This window comes from Cavia porcellus, unplaced genomic scaffold (genome assembly GCF_034190915.1).
Source record: "Cavia porcellus strain 051 isolate PalLab524CR breed Dunkin Hartley unplaced genomic scaffold, mCavPor4.1 scaffold_24, whole genome shotgun sequence".
Classification (NCBI taxonomy): domain Eukaryota; kingdom Metazoa; phylum Chordata; class Mammalia; order Rodentia; family Caviidae; genus Cavia; species Cavia porcellus.
In genome coordinates this window covers 44,128,881-44,146,032 of record NW_026947507.1, presented here as the reverse complement: position 1 = coordinate 44,146,032, position 17,152 = coordinate 44,128,881, and the positions used below count along the sequence as shown (strand labels likewise).

Genomic DNA, 17,152 nt, shown 5'->3' with positions numbered 1-17,152 from the left:
TCTCTCTCTCTTCGGGTTGTAAACCACCACCAGCTCAGCAGACTTCCAGGCACATGTGAGTCCCCAGTCCTGCGGTGCCGCCTAACACACCGGGCTGTGCTGCATGGCTGAGCCCAAGCCCATTGGTGAAAGCCCTCGTTCTGCTTTCCCAGGGGCAGCTTTGCTCCCGGGTGCTGTCTTCTCTCTGGGCATGCAGGAACTGTTAGACTGCGCTGGGAAACACAGCCCCGCTCACTGGGGAGGGTGTGTGGGCTTCACAGAGCAGCTTTCGTGTTCTTTGTTTCTCTTTCTCCAGATTCTACCGTGTCAGTATCCGAATCAATCACTTTCCTTCCCTTATATGATAAGTCGATAAGCGCAGCCAGACGTGTGTAGCTGCTGCTCCGCCCTCCTGGCTTAGCGCTTATCTTCCTGTAGGGGGTCACTCGCCAGGCAACAGGAAAAATCCTCGCATAATGCTCGTGTTCAGCCAGGACCGTGGGCTGCAGGAGCCCTCTGGGAACACTGATTCGTTGCAGGACCCTGGCATGTCTGAGCACCATCTAATTGAGCGTTTCCTAGAGAGAGCACCGTGCTCTCTCCACCATGCTAAGCTGGCAGAGAATCTGAGGTCATAACTTTAATCTTCAAGTACAATGAGAGTTCCTGTTTTTTCCTTTAGGAATAAAAATACTACAAATATGTAAGGACCTCAGTTTATTTTTGTTATTACAAATAAAGAGGAAGACATTTGGCTCTTGTAAACTGTGCCTGTTCAGAGGGAAATAGTTTCACTGAGATTGCTTGAAGGTTGAACTATTAGCTAAATTATGCAGAATTTTCATTTTGAACCAGTTTGCTATTATTAAGTACAGTTAGAGGGATCCATTTCTGAGCTTACAGTTGTCCTTTTTTAAACAGAAACTCCCCTGAAGTATTTAAAATACACAAGGTGTAGTTGTCTAATTAGTAGTGTATGAGTGACAGTGCAGAAGTCAATTTAAGTGAAGCATACTGAGAGGGGACATGCAGCCTCTGCCTTTGTGACACAGGATCCACTCTCGTCTCAGTGTTTTGTGCATATTGTTAATTAAATCAGTCCAGCCTGTGATGTCCTTATCTGGAAATTTCAGGGGCTGCACTAACTTCCCAGACTTTTCTGTGTAAAGCAATGCTCCGTCAGACCTGTAAGTTATTCCTGTAACCACTGTAACCATCCACGCTTCACACCTCGGGGCTGCACACCTGCCTATCAGCTGGCGCCTGCCCCCAGGCCACTCAGCGGGATGCACAGTGTCTGCCTGCACAGGACCAGCTTGCGGAGGGTTGAGAAATTCAATCTTTAATTCCTAGGTGCATCTGCAATTTGTGCAGCACAGTTTGCTTTCCCAGACACTGTCTCGACCTAATTAATTAGACTGCTAAAAAGTGCATCCTGAAAGTGGGCTGTTTCCCAGCTGCCAATGGAACAGGACTCTTAGCTGAGTACAGTTTGTGGGCAGAACGCTCTGGGGCCTGTGGCCATGATCTGGCTGAAATGCAGCCTGCCCGCCTCACAGAGGGGCCTTCTCGCCGCTGTGGATGCAGATTCTGTCGCCACCTTGACGGCTGTTGCTGTGCAGCCACACCTGGGAAGCGAGGCAGGGTCTGGGTGGCTCTCCCTGTGGGCACTGACACTCAAGTTTCTCGTCATCTCAGGCTCTGCTGCGCCTTCAGCCTTCTCCACTGAGGAATGCAAAGATCATTCTTCACTCATCAACTGCAACAGGTGAGGGGTTGTAGTTTGCTGACCTCTGAGTTGGAGCCCAGGGGAGTCTACGGGGGTCAAGACATGCCCTGAGAGGCCACTCAAAACCAGGGGACATGGCAACCTCTGCTCCACTCACAGTGCAACTCCCAGTATGCTGAGAAGTGTGACCTGCACCACGGAGGGGTCTGTGAAAGGCCCAGAGAGAAAGCCCTGCTGTGCAGCTGAGTATGAAGTACAGTAAAAGGCCACAGTGCTAGGGGAATGGCAGCAGACAAAGCTGAGTGTGGCCAGTGACAGCTATCAGGGCCACAGGAGACCATGGGCCGCTTTTCAGACAGAGCAGGGGGCCCTCACAAGACATGAGGCCAGCAGGGACTGAACCGTGGTGACCCCTCCAGGGCTGCAGGTGCACCTGCTGCGGTTGCCTAGGCAACGCCAGTGCAACTCAGATCCCTCCACTCTGGAAGGAGGCATCATGGTCATCTCTGGACTGTTTGTTTTTCTAGGCCTGGGCTTTCCTCGATGGCTTGGGGACAGGACAGCTAAAGCCAGATGAAGATATAAAATGAGAAATATGATTACAGGCTTCCCAAGAACTGCCACCTGCTGTCCAGCTGATTTCTATTTTCCTAACACTTCTGCTGAACTGCAGTGCATGCTGCTGTCTGCCTTCCTAATAATGTCTCTTTTCTCCCATGCTGTGTGGCCCTGGCTGAAAGTGCAGAGGCTCCGTGCATGCTCTACGGTGCTGACTCCTGTTCTCTCCATCACAGCACCAGAAAGGCCCACATCTTGATGCCCTGCCCCTTCGCTTGGTTTACTCTATGGTAAACCAAGGCCAAGTCCAATGCTATCCTGTGGTCTGCCGCCTCTGGGCCCCAGAAGTGTGGACTGGCGGTGCAGGTCAGCTGCCACCTGGTTTGGAGGTCTGAGGGTGTCACAGCCCCGTTGGCCCCACTCACCGAACACAGGAAGCCAGAGACCACCCAAAGCTGTGCATTGTAACCCAGCACATAGCAGGCAGCTCTGGGGTGCAGGGGACAGAGTTGTGGAGTAGGCTTTGAGGCCTCGGCCACCAGCGGTGTGCCATGTCTCCATGGGCAGCGTGCCCTTGGCTGGCTCAGAGGCGGCCTTGGGACCTGTGGCTGACCTGGGGAAGGTGGCTGCTCTCCCAGCTGCTGCTCTGGAGCCCACACCCAGGGTGTGCCTTGCAGAAGGGCAGAGTGAAGGTGTCCACTGTCCGCAGCCTGGGTTTCCATCAGGGCAGGTCACTTCCCAGCCCGCATCCTGTCTGCACCTTGCCTACACAGCTGAGGCTGCTCTGCTCTCCTCAACAGTGCGCCACCGCCTCAGGCCTCCGGGGGCGGTGACTTGTGCTGATATTCTTGGCCAAGCTCAGCCTTGACTTGGGAAAAAACCATGTTGGTGCGATGGAAACTCTCCGGGCTGAATCACCCTAAAGATGAAGCTGGGACGCTGCTTCGCAGACAGATGGGCACACTCGGGACTCGAGGGCGCCTGGCATACTGGAGCTGGAAGAAAAGCAAGAGACATCTTGGCCATCGCTCCTCCCCACCCCTGGCGTCTTTAAACTCGGTGAAATAAAGTCAGTCAACACGTTTCTGTGTAAAAGCTTCTTGCCAAGTGTGCAGGGGAGACCATTAGAAAGCTTACACCGCTTGAAACTTTCCAGAGGAAAAGTTACTTTTACTGCTCCCTTCCCTCAGACTGTAGGCAGTAAGTAGTGAGAACTAGAGAAGCAGCCACACAGAGGACAGAAAGCATGTTTCAGCCTTTCAGAGTCAGGCTCATGGGAGCAATTTGTCCCTCCACCTCCAGTTCCACCCGTGGAGAAGTGGGGCTGGATTTGCGATCCCCACAAGCCCAGGTGTGTTGACTGTAGTCTCCAGGCTGCTTGCAATGTGAGGTAGCGTAAGCTCAGGGTCTGGGGTACGGTGACACATAATCCTCACCGTGGGACCGGAGAGAAGTACCAGAGGAAAGGCCCTTGGCGTTACTGCACAGACAGCAGAACACACAGACAAGGGCCCCTCTGTGGACACCACAACTCCTGCCAGCTCCACAATGAGGAAACCCAGCTTGGTAGGGTGAGGAGTGAAATACTGCCAGCACCCAGGAACCTCCCTGTGATGACGACTCTGAGGAGAATTTGAAGCCTTGGTGTTTACTCTGCTTGCCCGGAGAGAGAGGATGGAGATCTGTGCGGTAGTCCTGGCTACCACCTCTCTGCATCACAGACTAGTGCCCCAAATGCAGAGCCAGCTACTGCCAGAGCCCGCGTTGCCTATGTCTCCGTGCTAGAGCCTCAGGCCTCATGTAAAAACTCATCATGCCCACATCAGTGTCACGGCCTATGCCGCCCGCATGCAGGGACCGTCCTTGATTCCATGGGCACAGACGGGGCCAAAGGTCATTACCCTCATGGGCTGCAAGCATCATGAAGCTTTCCACGCACAGCCCCACTCTTGTTTCTCTGGCCTCAGCCATACCTGTCTGCCTCCAGATCTGCTGGGGGGGGGGGGGGGGCGTGCGATGTGCCTTCTGGTGTAGAAGCCATCTCTGAAATGAAACATTATGCCTAGTTTAGTGCGTTTTCCTGTTCCTGCTGCAGATATACAGGGTGCCAGTGGAGAGTCCCCCAGTTGGAATCGAGCGCTGGCTGCATATGATTCATCTCTGTGGGCTGTGAGGAAATGTGCGCATCGTTAGCATCAGTTCTGGCTGCCAGGGGACGGGAGAGCCTCTGCCAGCTGCTTTCAGACTGTTTCCCTTCCTGGGAAACAGGCATTTCCCCGCCGCGCCAATGAGGGACAAAGGACCCGAGAGTGGCACCTGATCTCCCTGCTTGCAGCTAGAAGGCTTCTGCTGGCCCCAGAACTGCAGAAACTGTCAGCACACCTGCAGGGAAGGAGCAGGTTAGGTTAGCAGCCCAGGCCCTGGACATGCTCATTCACACCGGATACATTGGAAAAGGCTCTATCAAAACTCACACGCAAGCTCACTATGAAACCGTGTTGGCGCAGGGCACGTTTGTCTGAAGTGAGACATCTGAGATGGAACACAGTTACCCTGAAGAAATTTGGAAGATCATCGAACCCTTCACATCTGCATTGCCACGGACAGCACAACATCTACTTCTCAGTCTTATTTTATATCAGAAAGCCACACTGTGGATCTTGTGTGACCTTACAGACTTGGGAAGGAAAGATTTTTTATTTACTGGTATCTGAGAAAAACCAAGTAACTTTTTTAAAGATTCCCCACAAATTCCTTGAATTTTTAGGTATACTTTAGTTTATATAACTATCCTGCTGTACAAAGTTATCCTTAAATGTTGTTTTGATTTTTAAATATTTTTATGGAATATTTTATCTTCCCATCAAAAAAAAACAAATGCCAGAAAGGTCAAGATACAAACACAGCTTTTAAAGGCATTGAGTAAACTTTTCAAACAATGGGTAAGTGCATTAGCCTGTCAATATTTTTGCCAATATAATTCTGTGTCCTGTTTTCTCCCGGTAGAAAGAAATGCTAAACATTCCTTTCAGTGGGTTGATGTCAATGGTGACCATTTTACCCATGACCAAAGTTAGGTCAAATCATCTTTCCTTTGACCAACACAGTATTTCATTCGAGATTTTGAGGAAGCTTTATTAGCTATCATTTTATGTGTAAGTGTTCTTAAATTTGTTTCAGCAAAACTGCATCAAATGCAGATTCTTTTGCTTCTGAACAGCGTGTCCGGATTCTTCATGATAACCATCAATAAAGAGCTGTCTCAACATTTTGTACCATGAGTTTCCATTTGCAAGTAGCTTAATGCAACCTAAATTAATCTTCATTTAATCTAAATTTGTAATATTTTATCTTAATTATTGAGAAACATTTTTAAAGACAGATAAAAATGTCTCGTGCTATTTACATTAAGATATATTATCTCTCTTGGTTATAGGTTAACATAAATAAAATTTCTTATGTCAAAGATGTAAAAAGAAGCCATGACCCTTCATGGTATTCCCATCCATCCAGCTATCTTACTATGAAAAAGTCTTCCTGTGGGAAATTATGCTTGATTATGGAGCTGAATGTACAAAAAAGTGGTTTTTGAAAAACTACATCTGAGCTGTAATAAATAGCTGTGTATAAAGTTATGGCTGTGCCTATAAGTCATCGTCTGCTTGCATTTAAATGCTAGGAATAATCCTGGTGGCATGGCCCTGGGCTGAGAGTGACACCCATCTCGGCCCCGGCCCCCCCCCCCGTGGTTCTGGTCCCATTCTTTGCAAGAACTTCTCCTGTCCAGGAGGGGTCTGGAGTCAAAGAAAGACTGACCAAAAAAGAGAAAATAAAAAGAAGTAAATTGTGCAAAGACTAGGAAGACAGGGCATTTATAGCAGTGTTAAGGTGGTCATCAGTCCCTGGCATCTGTTTCCCTCAAGGAAAAAAGTTCCAGTAATGTTTTGAAAAGCTCAGCAACCACTTTAGCTGCATATTTACAGGAAAAGAAACTAAGTACTTTCCCTCAAAATCCTCATGCCTCTGTGACCTTTTTAATTTATATGTTGGAAAATCTTGCTAGATTACATTAAAAATTAAAACAGAAAATTACAAGAAATGGCCCCTAGTCAAGAATGTACCTCTGACGCCGTGAGAATACTTGCTGGCGCCCCCTGCTGGCCTCACAGCAAGTGACAGGCACAGCTGCCCAGGTTAGCAAAGCCCTTAATGGAAATGATGTGGAATTAAGAGGTAACTCAGTGGCAACTAACATACAACCCGGAATGCTTTAGTTTTAGCTTCCTGGGAAACAGCACAGCACAGGCAGAAGTTAGGTATGTGTGAACACACATGCACACGGTGAAAACATTTCTTTAAGCCTTCCTGTAGCAGATGCAGAGCCTCGCTCGCCTGTTTCTGCACGCTCTGGAGAGGGGATAACTGCCCACATGAGCCCCGCTGGGTTGTGGTGACCTCAGAGGAAGTCGAGGGCTGTGCTATCAGTCTGCGTGGGAGTGAATCTCACTCGCAGCCAGTTCAGAGTCTAGCAGGGCAGACAGCATCCCCAGGCCTGTGTCACTGCTGCAGAAAACTCGGGGCAGCGTGCTACCATCCCACAGGCCATCCAGAGGCAGGTGAGGCTTGGCAAGCCATGGGGCAGGATACTCCCAGTAGTGGCAGAGATCCGCCTTGTTCGCTCACACTGCAGGTTCAGAAAACATTGTGGGAGAAAAAGTGCCAGATTATGGAACCCTGGGGACAGAAACTGTTGGGGACCGAGGATGGGAAGGAGGGAGCCTGCCAGAGCTGCTCCTGCAGCCTGCTCGGGAATCCATTGAAGCGGGCACTGGCCCAGCCCGACTGCAGAGGCTGAAGCCTGACCCTGTACAGAGACAGAGATAGCGACACCAGAGGAGGCACTGGCCGTGTCATCAGTGCGGATGCTGAGGGCTCACAGTACCTTGGATGATCCACCCATGTGACTTCTAGCCTGATAGAAGTCCCAGAAATGGCGTTGGTCTGACTTAGGCATCAAGGTGACAAGATAGTAAGGAAACATTGGGCCCAGGGAACAGAGGGGAATGTTGGACAGCTCTGCCCTGGCATCTCCTGTCATACCCGCTGACCTCACAGCTGGGAGCTCACTATGCTGCAGGGAATCATCTCGGCTTGGTGAGGTCTGCAGAGGAGTCCTGCTGCTCTCTTTTAGCCCCAGCCCCAGTTCCGAGGCTGGGAGGAAGGACTGGCAGGCACTGATTGGCAAACCTTCACGGATGGCACATTTGGCAAGGAAACCGTCCCTTCTAGATTAACTGCTGTGACAAGCAGGGTTGCCGAGACCAAGAACGCGCACTGTCCTGCCAACAGTCCAGGCAAGACAGGTCCCTCCCCTCAACAGGCATTGGGCTGCTCCCTATGTTCCTTGTCCTTCAGTGGTTGAGGGGGACCCTGTATCTGTGCTCTCCATGGCATCTTCTTGTCATGAAAGTCACCTTGGGAAAGGAGCCACTCATTGCTGTGACTCATCTTTGCCAGTTACATCTGCAAGGGCCTGGCTTACCAGGAGGGTCCCAGTCTAAGTCCTGTGATAGCCGCACTGCTAGGGGTTACAGCTTCTGAAATAAAATAACACCTGTGTGAGATGAAAAACCGAAGGTGAAGGCATCTCAAGGGCTTGAAGTGAGAACGCGTAGGAATGAACAGTACAGTACTTGAAATGCATGATTTAAACGTCAAGTGTAACAAAATTAGACAGTTAGAAGATTGGAAGAACGCCTAGGCAAGCAGAAAGGTACGGCCACGGACAGTGCCCCACCAGGTGTGGGAGCACACACCTACAGTCCAACTGTCGGGAGACTGAGATAGGAAAGTTACAAGTTCCAGCCTGGCACTTTAGAAATTTAGTGAGAACCTGTCTCAAAATTTAAAAGACTGGGAAGATAGCTGAGTCTGGAGGCTCTTGGCTCAGTCCCCAGTACTGCAAAAATAAAGAAGGAAAGGCAGGTGTCCCAGGTGAATCTTAGAGGCGAGAGTGGAGGGCAGGAGAGGAAGCCAGACCTGCAGCAGAAATGGCAGGGGACAGGAGCAGGGGCCAGCCCTGGGAGACCATGCTGAGTGCTTTGCCAAGGGACGAAGGGGCCAAGCTGAGGTCCAGAAAGCAGCTGCAGTGGCTGACAGATCATCACAGCCCCATGAAGCAGTGTGGGCTGGGTGTGGCAGGGGGTCTCAGCCCTGTGTGGCCTCTACAGATGACAGGCCTTCCTATGGAGGACCTAGGCTAGGCTCAGGGCCGCCCCCATTGGGAGCAGAAAGACCAATGGCACTGCCCTCCTTAAGCTACTGTCCTGCTACTGCTGCTGCTGCGACGAGAGCTGGGCACAGCTGCTGAGATCCAGGAAGCCTCAGCACTAGTGGCCAAGCACTCCTGTGACAGTGACCCTTATGTGCTGTTGTCTCGGTGTCTGCTCCAGGAAGGGCAGTCAGTGACCACAGGTGAAGAAGGGACAGTGTCTGTGAGGTGTCGCCAGTGATCCAAAATAGAGCCAAACATTGAAGATGCAATTAAAAGCATGGCAGCATTTCAAGAATTCATTGTTTCTCTGAGTCCCTGATGTTGATGCACAGAAACCCCAACTCCCCGGACCTCAGAGTGGGCCCTCATTTGGAGCAGGGCCACCGCAGGGGTGAGGGATTAGCCTGGTTGTCTTGAGCAGCTTGAGCCCTTGTCCCGTGTGACTAGTGTCTTCAGTAGATGAAGACAAAGACACTCGGAGAGAAGGCCAGATGCCCTCAAAGGCAGAGACCAGGGGCACTTCCAGGAGCCAGAGAATTCCAGAAATGGCCAGCAACTGCAGGGAAGGCTAGGAGCAGCTGCCTGGGCTGGGCCTCAGCTTCTGTACCACGAGAGTGCATTTCTGACATTCAGGCTGCTCCACTTGCAGTACTGTGTTACCAAAACCTCGTGGACTGAAATGCCCTCCAAAATGGTCAGTGACAGAGAAGGGATTGGTGTGGACAGGCTGCTACCATATAGCCTCCACCACCAGGGAGCTGTCCAGTTCCTGGGCCTCCTGTTTAACTGGAGGGGAGGTCTAGGCCACTGTGTGCTTTCATGAATTGCGCGAAGCTTCATCTTGCAGCAGTGAAATGGTTTCCTGGAAGCCCTAGGGCTCCTTTGTGCCATCACCCACCACAAGGCCTGGCCCAGACCCAAGAAGCTATCCAGATTCTGTGCAGAAAGTGCCCCGTGCACTGACCTCAAGACCCTGCATTTGCTGGAAGCTCAGTGCCTCTGTTGCTGCGAGCCCAAGTGATGATGGCTTGTTACCCCACCCAATTGTGAGCTCCATAACCTGAGGTCAGGCCTGGGAGACGTGTCAGGTATGTGTGCAGCCGCATCTGTCAGACTGACTCAGCAGCATCTCATAAAAGCTAGGACCCTGTGCAGGATGCCTCTCCTTCTGCACAGCGATTGGCCTCAGCTGCCCGCACCTCCGTTCTGTGGGGCCTGCAGTGCACTGCTCTGCATGAATCCTGAGACGCTCCCTATCCCTCCCTCGGGCCCGGCACCCTGAGCTGCCCAAGTCTGTCCAAGCAGCCAGCTGCCTGTACCCCAGAGCAGCTGCCAGTGTAGCTCCCAGGGGCTTCTGCAGCTGCGGTGTGGCTATAGCTCTGAGTGAGCCTCTGTTGCCTCTCCCCTCTGTGCTCCTGCACCTCTTTTTTTCCAGATGAAGCCTCTAAACAGGCAGGTTAGCAGCTGTAGACTGACTCAGACTGTGTAGCATGCAGCTGGCTCATCCCCACCTGTGCCTTCCACCTGCCTGTGAGCCCCTCACAGCGAAACCATCTCCAGGAATCTGCGTGCCACAGCCTGTACTCCTTTCTCAATTCTGAAACATGGGGTTCCCTGCCATTTAGGGTCAGCCTCACTTCCTGGGCAGGCCAAGGAGCAGGCTCCTCTTTCACTAGCTCTGCCTGGCAACACTCATTTCCCTGTCCTCACTAACAAGTGGCCCTCGATCTGAGGCAGAGCAGCAAGAGCCCCATAATGGTGCAGGGGAGAAGGAAACGGGTGGAAATTCTTTCCGAATCTGGTATTTCTAGGAAAACACTTGGCCAGAACCTGCAGCTGCTCGTTATCCAGTATCAGCTCTAAACAACATTTTAGTTGACAAAAGAAATGTGAGAAAACAATGAGGCTTGAAGCCTATAACTTTGGGAAACCCCTTTCCATAGTGTATTTATTTAGGGCTTAAAAATAGGCCTGTTTTCAGAACATAAGAACTAATATCCAACCTTGCCATTCCTGTGTGTTTTTTTTTTTTTTTTGAGAATGTTTTAAATGTCTTGATGATTAGAAGAGAGCAATACTTGATCATTTTCTAAGCATAATCCAAAACTCACTCTATAATATCACTCCCCATTTTTCCAGAACAGGCCGTTTCATAACCAGCAGAATGCGGGTTAATTGGGGAAAACCGAATAGGGCCCAGTGCAAGGCAGAGCAGGCCAGGGCAGCATGGCAGGGGCACCGCAGATGCAGCTGCACCCTCCACAGGCCTGGGTCCAGAGAGACAGGGGAGAGCTGGCTGGGCAGGGCCCTGGCTCCCAGGCAGAGCTGGGGATACGGAGGGCTGAGGAGACGCCCCTCCCCTTGGTGTCAGAGGCAGTGGAGGTGCTGTGCAAGTGTGTTTCCGCCACTGGTCTGGAGTGCCTGTGTGCAGGAGGTGAAGCTGACTGATGGGGTGGAGAGGACAGGTGAGGGCTGATGTGGCCAGCTAGAGCTGCCCCCTTCCCCCAGGGAGGAGCCAGCAGCAGGTGGGAGGCTGGGTTCAGGCCTAGCCAGGTTCTCCTGTGTTTGAGCACAGCTTTAGGAGCTCTCGAGGCCTGGGACCCGTTGGCTTGAGCTGTGGGGTTTGCAGCTTCTGTGCTTGCTGAAGTCTCCTCTTCTGTGGCCTGTGGGGCGGAGCTTCTGTTGCTCAGCTCTGGGCTTTCACTGCCTTGGATGGCCCACCGAGGCTGTCCTGCAGACCTGGAGCACTTTGCAGCACTCACCAGAGCCGTGGCTGTGCAGCGGCATCTCTTTGACCGCCCAGGACCTGCAGGCTGATCCCGAGGCTGGTCTGTTGCAGAAACCCTCCGGTGTCTGTGTTGGATTTGTGACTGAACACCTCCTCTCATCTCAGGATCAGTACACGATTTAAAAATGGCTCAAGGGTCATAGGTGCCTGGGGAGGAAGGGACTGTGGCACAAAGCTGGCACAGCCCCAGGTGGAGACAAGAATCCTCTCCTCACAGAAGGGTTACATTTGTGTCAAAATCCATCTGTGTGTTTAGTGAATCATAGAAGTTTGACATTAACACAAACAAGCATCTCACTAAAACATACTTCAGCCAGTTCAGGAGACAAAACAGACAGTGACTACTGTGGAGTACTCTGTGGCCTCGGTTCTCCATTCCCATCTCCTTGTAGGCTCTTTCAGCTGCCTGTGCCAGGACCCTCCAGATCCACAACAAGCACGAGGCCAGGACTTGTTCCCCACAGCCTGCCCCTCAGAGCTCAGAGAGCAGAAGCCCAAGGAGACGTCTTTTGGCGAAGCGGTTCTCCATGTCAGTGCATATCAGGCATGCTTCTCCAAAATGGGACAGGCATGGAAACACTTTTTAGCAATCATTTAAAATGACTGCAGCAAAACTGTCCCGTGCCGCTTGCTTTTCTCAGACACAGGCATGAGCTGACCAGATGCAGCCGTTTGGGAAGCCCTGACCCCCAGATGCATTCTACTGAGCAGGTCAGGCCCCGCCTGTCGCCTCGCTGTGTTTAACAGCTGTGCAGAGATGTCAGGCACACCCAGGAGCCTAAAGCCCAGATCCACTTCGGGAAGCTTCCTGTGGAGTCTCTTCTGGCTGCGGAGTCCATCATAGCCCTTGCCTGGCCCGCAGCCCTTGGCAGCCCACTCTTAGCTGCAGAGACCTGCTGTTTGGGGGCTGGCACTTTCTCCACCACTGCTCCTCAGGGTTGCCTTTCTCCTGTCATAGAGTAAGGGACTGCTGTGTTTCCTTGTATTAAAATGACATTGGACGTTGTGACATTGGACATTCTTTCCACTGCCACTGTTTCGGCTGGGTTCTCCCAGGCTCTTCTGTGTGGCCCATTTAGAAGAGAATGAAATAACTGTGCTTTCTCCTCTTCATGAAGTCTGCCAGCTTTGAGGCTGACCTGCCCTTTGCCCTTCAGGACCACTCTGCCGTGGACTTCTGTGCCACCCTCCCATCCATCCTTCAACCATCCTGCAGGCTGAACCAGGCCTTTGCACTAGACGTCTACAGCCCTTTTACTATTTCCATTTTTTGTCTTGAGGTAGTCTTGCTAAATCATTGAGTTACCCAGAATCGCCCAGAGTCAGTGTCTTACTGAGTCACTAAGCTGCACATGGCCACACCCCATTGCAATCCTAACGCTCCAGGAGGCTGAGTCAGGAGGACTCACAGTAGTCCAGTGGTTGGAGTGTGAAAGCTGCCATGGTACAGGCATGGCGTGCAGTTTTCTGTTGAACACCTTAGTGTTGATTCCATTTGATGTGTAGCTACAACTGCAAACGTTTCCTCACAGCAAATGCAGCCATCATTCCTTGAAAACAGACATCGAGCAGTGATACCATTGGGACCAGATGCTTTCTCAAGCTTCCCTGAGAGGACATCTTCGTCTCCACAAAAGACTGCCTGCCGACTTCCCCGCCTGGAGCAGAGGCTCCCTGCGTGTCACCCGCAGTCCTTCAGCTCTACACACTTCACTCTGGTCACCTCCATAGGGCAGGCAGAGGCACGCAGGAGTGCGGGAGTTCCCCTGGGTGTACGCAGTCTGCTGTCCTGGGCTTGGACGTACACATCCCAGGTAAAGAGAGCTCAAGAGCAAAGGAGCAGGCGACACACTCCAGGGGCACAGAGAGACCAGATGGGGATGGCGGGTCCAGAGATGGATGCCGACAGCCCCAGTGAGACCAGCTCTGCAGCGCCTGCAGGCCAGGCCACAGTGGGGCTGGTGGGAAACTCCTCCAGTCACAGCCCGCTGTTTCAGTCTAATGTCACACACTCCCTCCTGTGGTCAGACGTCCCGAGTGGAAGCTCCCTGTGGGAACCTTCCAGACACGGTGTACAGCTTCTGTGATCCACAGGGGCTGTGCTGTGCCCCAGAGCCTTGAGCTCAGCCCAGAGCCACAGCCCTGCTTGTCCTCTCGGTGTTGTAAGCAGCCTGGCGCAGTACATGGGTTGGTGGAGCATTGCATAGCCACGCTGCTGGTCTCAAGTAGCTAGACCAAAATCCTGTGTGACACCTCTTTGACGGAAGGAAAAACCGGGAAGGAGAATGACACCCTGAAGAGGGAAGTTAACAGAGGCCGTGCCCTTAGGTTTCCCCTCCCTTCGTGAGATCTGTTTTGGCCCATGCTTTGCCGCTGCTGTCCTTGTCCTTCCCCACCTCATTTTCTCGAGTACCTGTACACTTGCTCTCTTCTGGGTCCACACGGCATGTGGCTCTGGGCTGCCAAGTATGGTTTGCAGTCACTACTCCCATCCACACGCAAAGTGATATATGTTGCCTAGCTGTTGACTGCTGGAACCCTGTGTGGTTTCCATTCTCCCAGCTGCTGTGAGTCTGACTGTGAATCTGGTTTCTGGCAGAGAATTGCATGCAGCTAATGAGTCACCTGCTACTTTTTCAGGAGAGTAGCTATCCTGGGTGGTTTGTTAGGGTTGCCAAAGCTTCCTGGCGACCGTGGCACAGTACAGTTCATCTTCAGGAGATGATGTTGTCACTAGAAGCAAAACTCACAGAGCAGCAGAGGTGCGTCCTCGGGCTGGCTCTGGCCTGAGTCCAGGTAGGGACAAATCAGAGGGCCCTGACTTGCAGCAGGATCGGATGGCGGGGCATCCTCTGGGCTCTGCTGGTGACCTAACTTGAATGTCCTGACAGGTGCGTTGGTGAGCAGCCCCTGACGTAAGCATGGTGTCCAGAGGTTTGGGCCAGCTTCAGCCCCCGGCCTCTGGACTATTCATTGTAAGCTGTCTACAGTCCAGCCACCTTGGGAAAATGGGAAAGAAGAATTTTCACTCTGCCACGAAAGGGGCACTGCCTGAGGAGCTGGGGGGCAATATGGACAGCACCACTGGCCGGGCAAGCACGCTCAAGAGGTCCACCTGTGTCCTGCCCCATCCCCTCTCCAGTGGGGCTGTAGCTGTTCCCAGGTTCCCAGAGCTGGGCCAACCTCGCATTTCTCTGTCTGCCAAGGAGCAAAGACTCCAGATTCGCTTAAAATGCCGCAGCCACAGTAGCACCCGGAGGGAAACTGCACCCCCAGAGTAGCCAGGGAGTGCTGCTGAGCTTGGGAGGGATCTGATCTGCTCCTCCTGGGGAGGCTTAGATGTCCCCTGCCAGGCTCGAGCTGGTGTCTTGAGAAAGAGTTAGATGGAGGGGTCTTTCCCAAGCCACGCCTCATCCCTGGGGTGATGCTCGTCTCTGCCACACTGTCCTTAGTTGGTATCAGCTTGGTTTTCAGGTTTAGAAACCTCACATTTTATTTTTTTAATGTGAACATTTGTGGGAGGTTCCTTTTAGTGTGATTGTGTAACAATTTTTATAAAGCACTGAGTTTCAATGTGTGCGATATGCTTAGATCATGTGCACCCCCACCCCACCCTCATGCCACTCCCCACCCCGGGTCTAGCGACAGCCTCCTCCTAACCCTGGATCTCAGAGCCTGGACATGCAGGCCAGCAGCCTCCTCCTCCATCCTCTCCCAGCCTGTCTCCTGCCTGCACCCAGCCCTGGGATATACACTAGAGCATCCCCTAGTACCATCTGGAAGGGGCCCCGACACTAGTGCAGCAGACTCTGGTAGGAGTGGGAGGTGGCATCATTGATGGTTCAGCTGTTAACCTGTGGACTGTCAGGAAAGTGTGATCCTCAAGGAGGAAGGACCAGAGTGGGAGCCGTCAGGAACCCTCTTCTATGGTGCAGACAGAGCCTCCTTCATAATCATTGCACCAAGTCAGAGAACAGAGTTTTCAGAATATCCAGACGGCAGACTGATATCACTTCTTCCTGTGGTCCCAGGGCAGCTGGGTTTGTTCTGCAGTGATGGATGGAGGAGAGGTGGCATGACCCAGAAGTTGTTTGCTGGAGCTCAGACCTTGATGATGGTTTGTTCACCTAATGAGGCTTCTTCTTTGTCAACAGTTGATCTCAATTCATGGGAATCTCTTTTCAGAATAAATTTAGGAGTGAAGAATATTTATATATCATACTTCCTCCCTTTCCTCATATTTTATGACTGAGGATATTGACATGGAAACAGGATCTTGGTATCCAATGAGTTCATCCATGCTGGTTTCCCACCAGAAATTCCAGGCTTTGTGACATCAGCGTGTACTAAGCTGGATGTGGCTTCAAGAGCAGGATCTGGAAATGATGAAATCCTGAACAACAGGAAGGCAGGCTCGTGGGGGAGGGAAGGAAGCGCCAGTCCTGTCACCCCGCACTCTGCTGGCATGGTGACTCCCATCAGTGATGAGCTCCTGCTTCCCTGCATGGCTCCCAGTGCCGGGTGGTATGCACCCTGCAGCCGAGTGCATATCAGGTCTGGGGACTGAGTCCCTGTACCAGTGTCACAAGGCTGACGGCTCCTGAAGGTGCAGCCCCAGTGACTAGGTCTCCGTATCTGTGCTTGCTGTGACAGTAATTACAAAGGGAAGTCTCAGTTCGCAAAAGATTGTTTAACTTTCAGATATCATGCTTTAAGAAGACATGGGTATCCCAGATGTGATCTCATTCTGCTGCCTTCGAACTGTTAGCCTCACTGTACAGCTTTGTGCATCATAATAACAAAAAGGGGGAGTACTCAGGACCAGAGGAATATGTGCCAAAATGCTGCAGGTGGAAAACTTTTTCCAGAGTTCAGTACCAGGGGATTGTGTTCCGAGCTTCAGTGGAAAAAGTAAACACACAGAAGCAAGAGCGGGCACTAACACTAGACGGGGCATTGGGGCAGTGGAGGGCTCCGAAGCCCAGGGGTCTCTGTGGGTGTTGCCTGGGTCGCTTCTTGCACAGACAGAGGAAGCCGTTTGGGCTGCGCCTCCTGAAATGTGTCCAAACTGTGTGAAGAAGACGACGCTGTGACACACACACCGAGTACAATGCCCTGGTTTGGCTCCTGGGTCACCAGCCTACGGCCTGCTGTGGAATCTGCCACGGAAATGAAGCTTTCTCGTGTGGCATGTAGAGTGCCAGTCTGTGTCAAGATGCAGAAAACAGCTTAGAGAAATAGAAACAAGAGCAATTACAAAATGGTAAATATTGAAAAAGAAACTGAAGAGCAGGTCAGAATTCTAGTTTCGTTCCTGTGCCTCTCCGTATCCCTGGCTCTCATCAGTGCTGCAGCCCCCTGCGCCTTGTGGCCCGGGCCCCCCACAGGTGCAGCAACCTGTTAGTCCTCCTCCTTGGCCACCTGCCAGCCCCTGCAACAACATTGCCCAGACTTTCAGCTGCATCGTGGCCATTGTGGAAGTCTGGCCCTCACATAGCCCTGTGACAGGCTGCCCAAAGCCTGCTGAGTGATGGCCCAGGTAACGTGATCCTCGCCGCTGGCCGGAGCTCACTGGCAATTGGCCTTGGAAATTTCCGCTGGAAACTCCCCAGTGTGGGGTGAATGCTCAGGGGTGGGGCGATGAGAGAAGCAGGTGTGTCTCCTCTGCCCTCCAGGTATTGATAGCCTGCACCCTCTCAAATGAATGCAGCCCCCCGCTTGCCTTGTGAATGGGGTGACAGCTGTGGCTGGCCCGTCACCCCCTGCTCCAGTGCTGTTGGTGAGTTTGGAGGATGAACTTTCCAGAAACACGTGGAAAGACAAT

At 52.1% G+C, this 17,152-nt stretch overlaps 1 protein-coding gene across 5 annotated transcripts in view; it reads left to right on the top strand.

Annotated features, from left to right (window-relative positions):
* Nucleotides 1-17,152, top strand: part of Mcph1 (microcephalin 1) — a 186,215-nt gene that overhangs the window by 137,516 nt on the left and 31,547 nt on the right. For 2 of the 5 annotated variants that reach the window (XM_063234986.1, XM_063234981.1), the window contains 2 exons: nt 1,678-1,747; nt 3,067-3,349. The exons of 2 other annotated variants lie outside the window; for them this stretch is intronic. In XM_063234986.1, the coding sequence (XP_063091056.1) occupies nt 1,678-1,708 (31 nt within the window). In that variant the 3' untranslated portion in view covers nt 1,709-1,747; nt 3,067-3,349. Of the gene's footprint in view, nt 1-1,677; nt 3,350-17,152 lie in introns of those variants that run through there. One more of the 5 variants, XM_063234985.1, reaches the window with a different exon arrangement.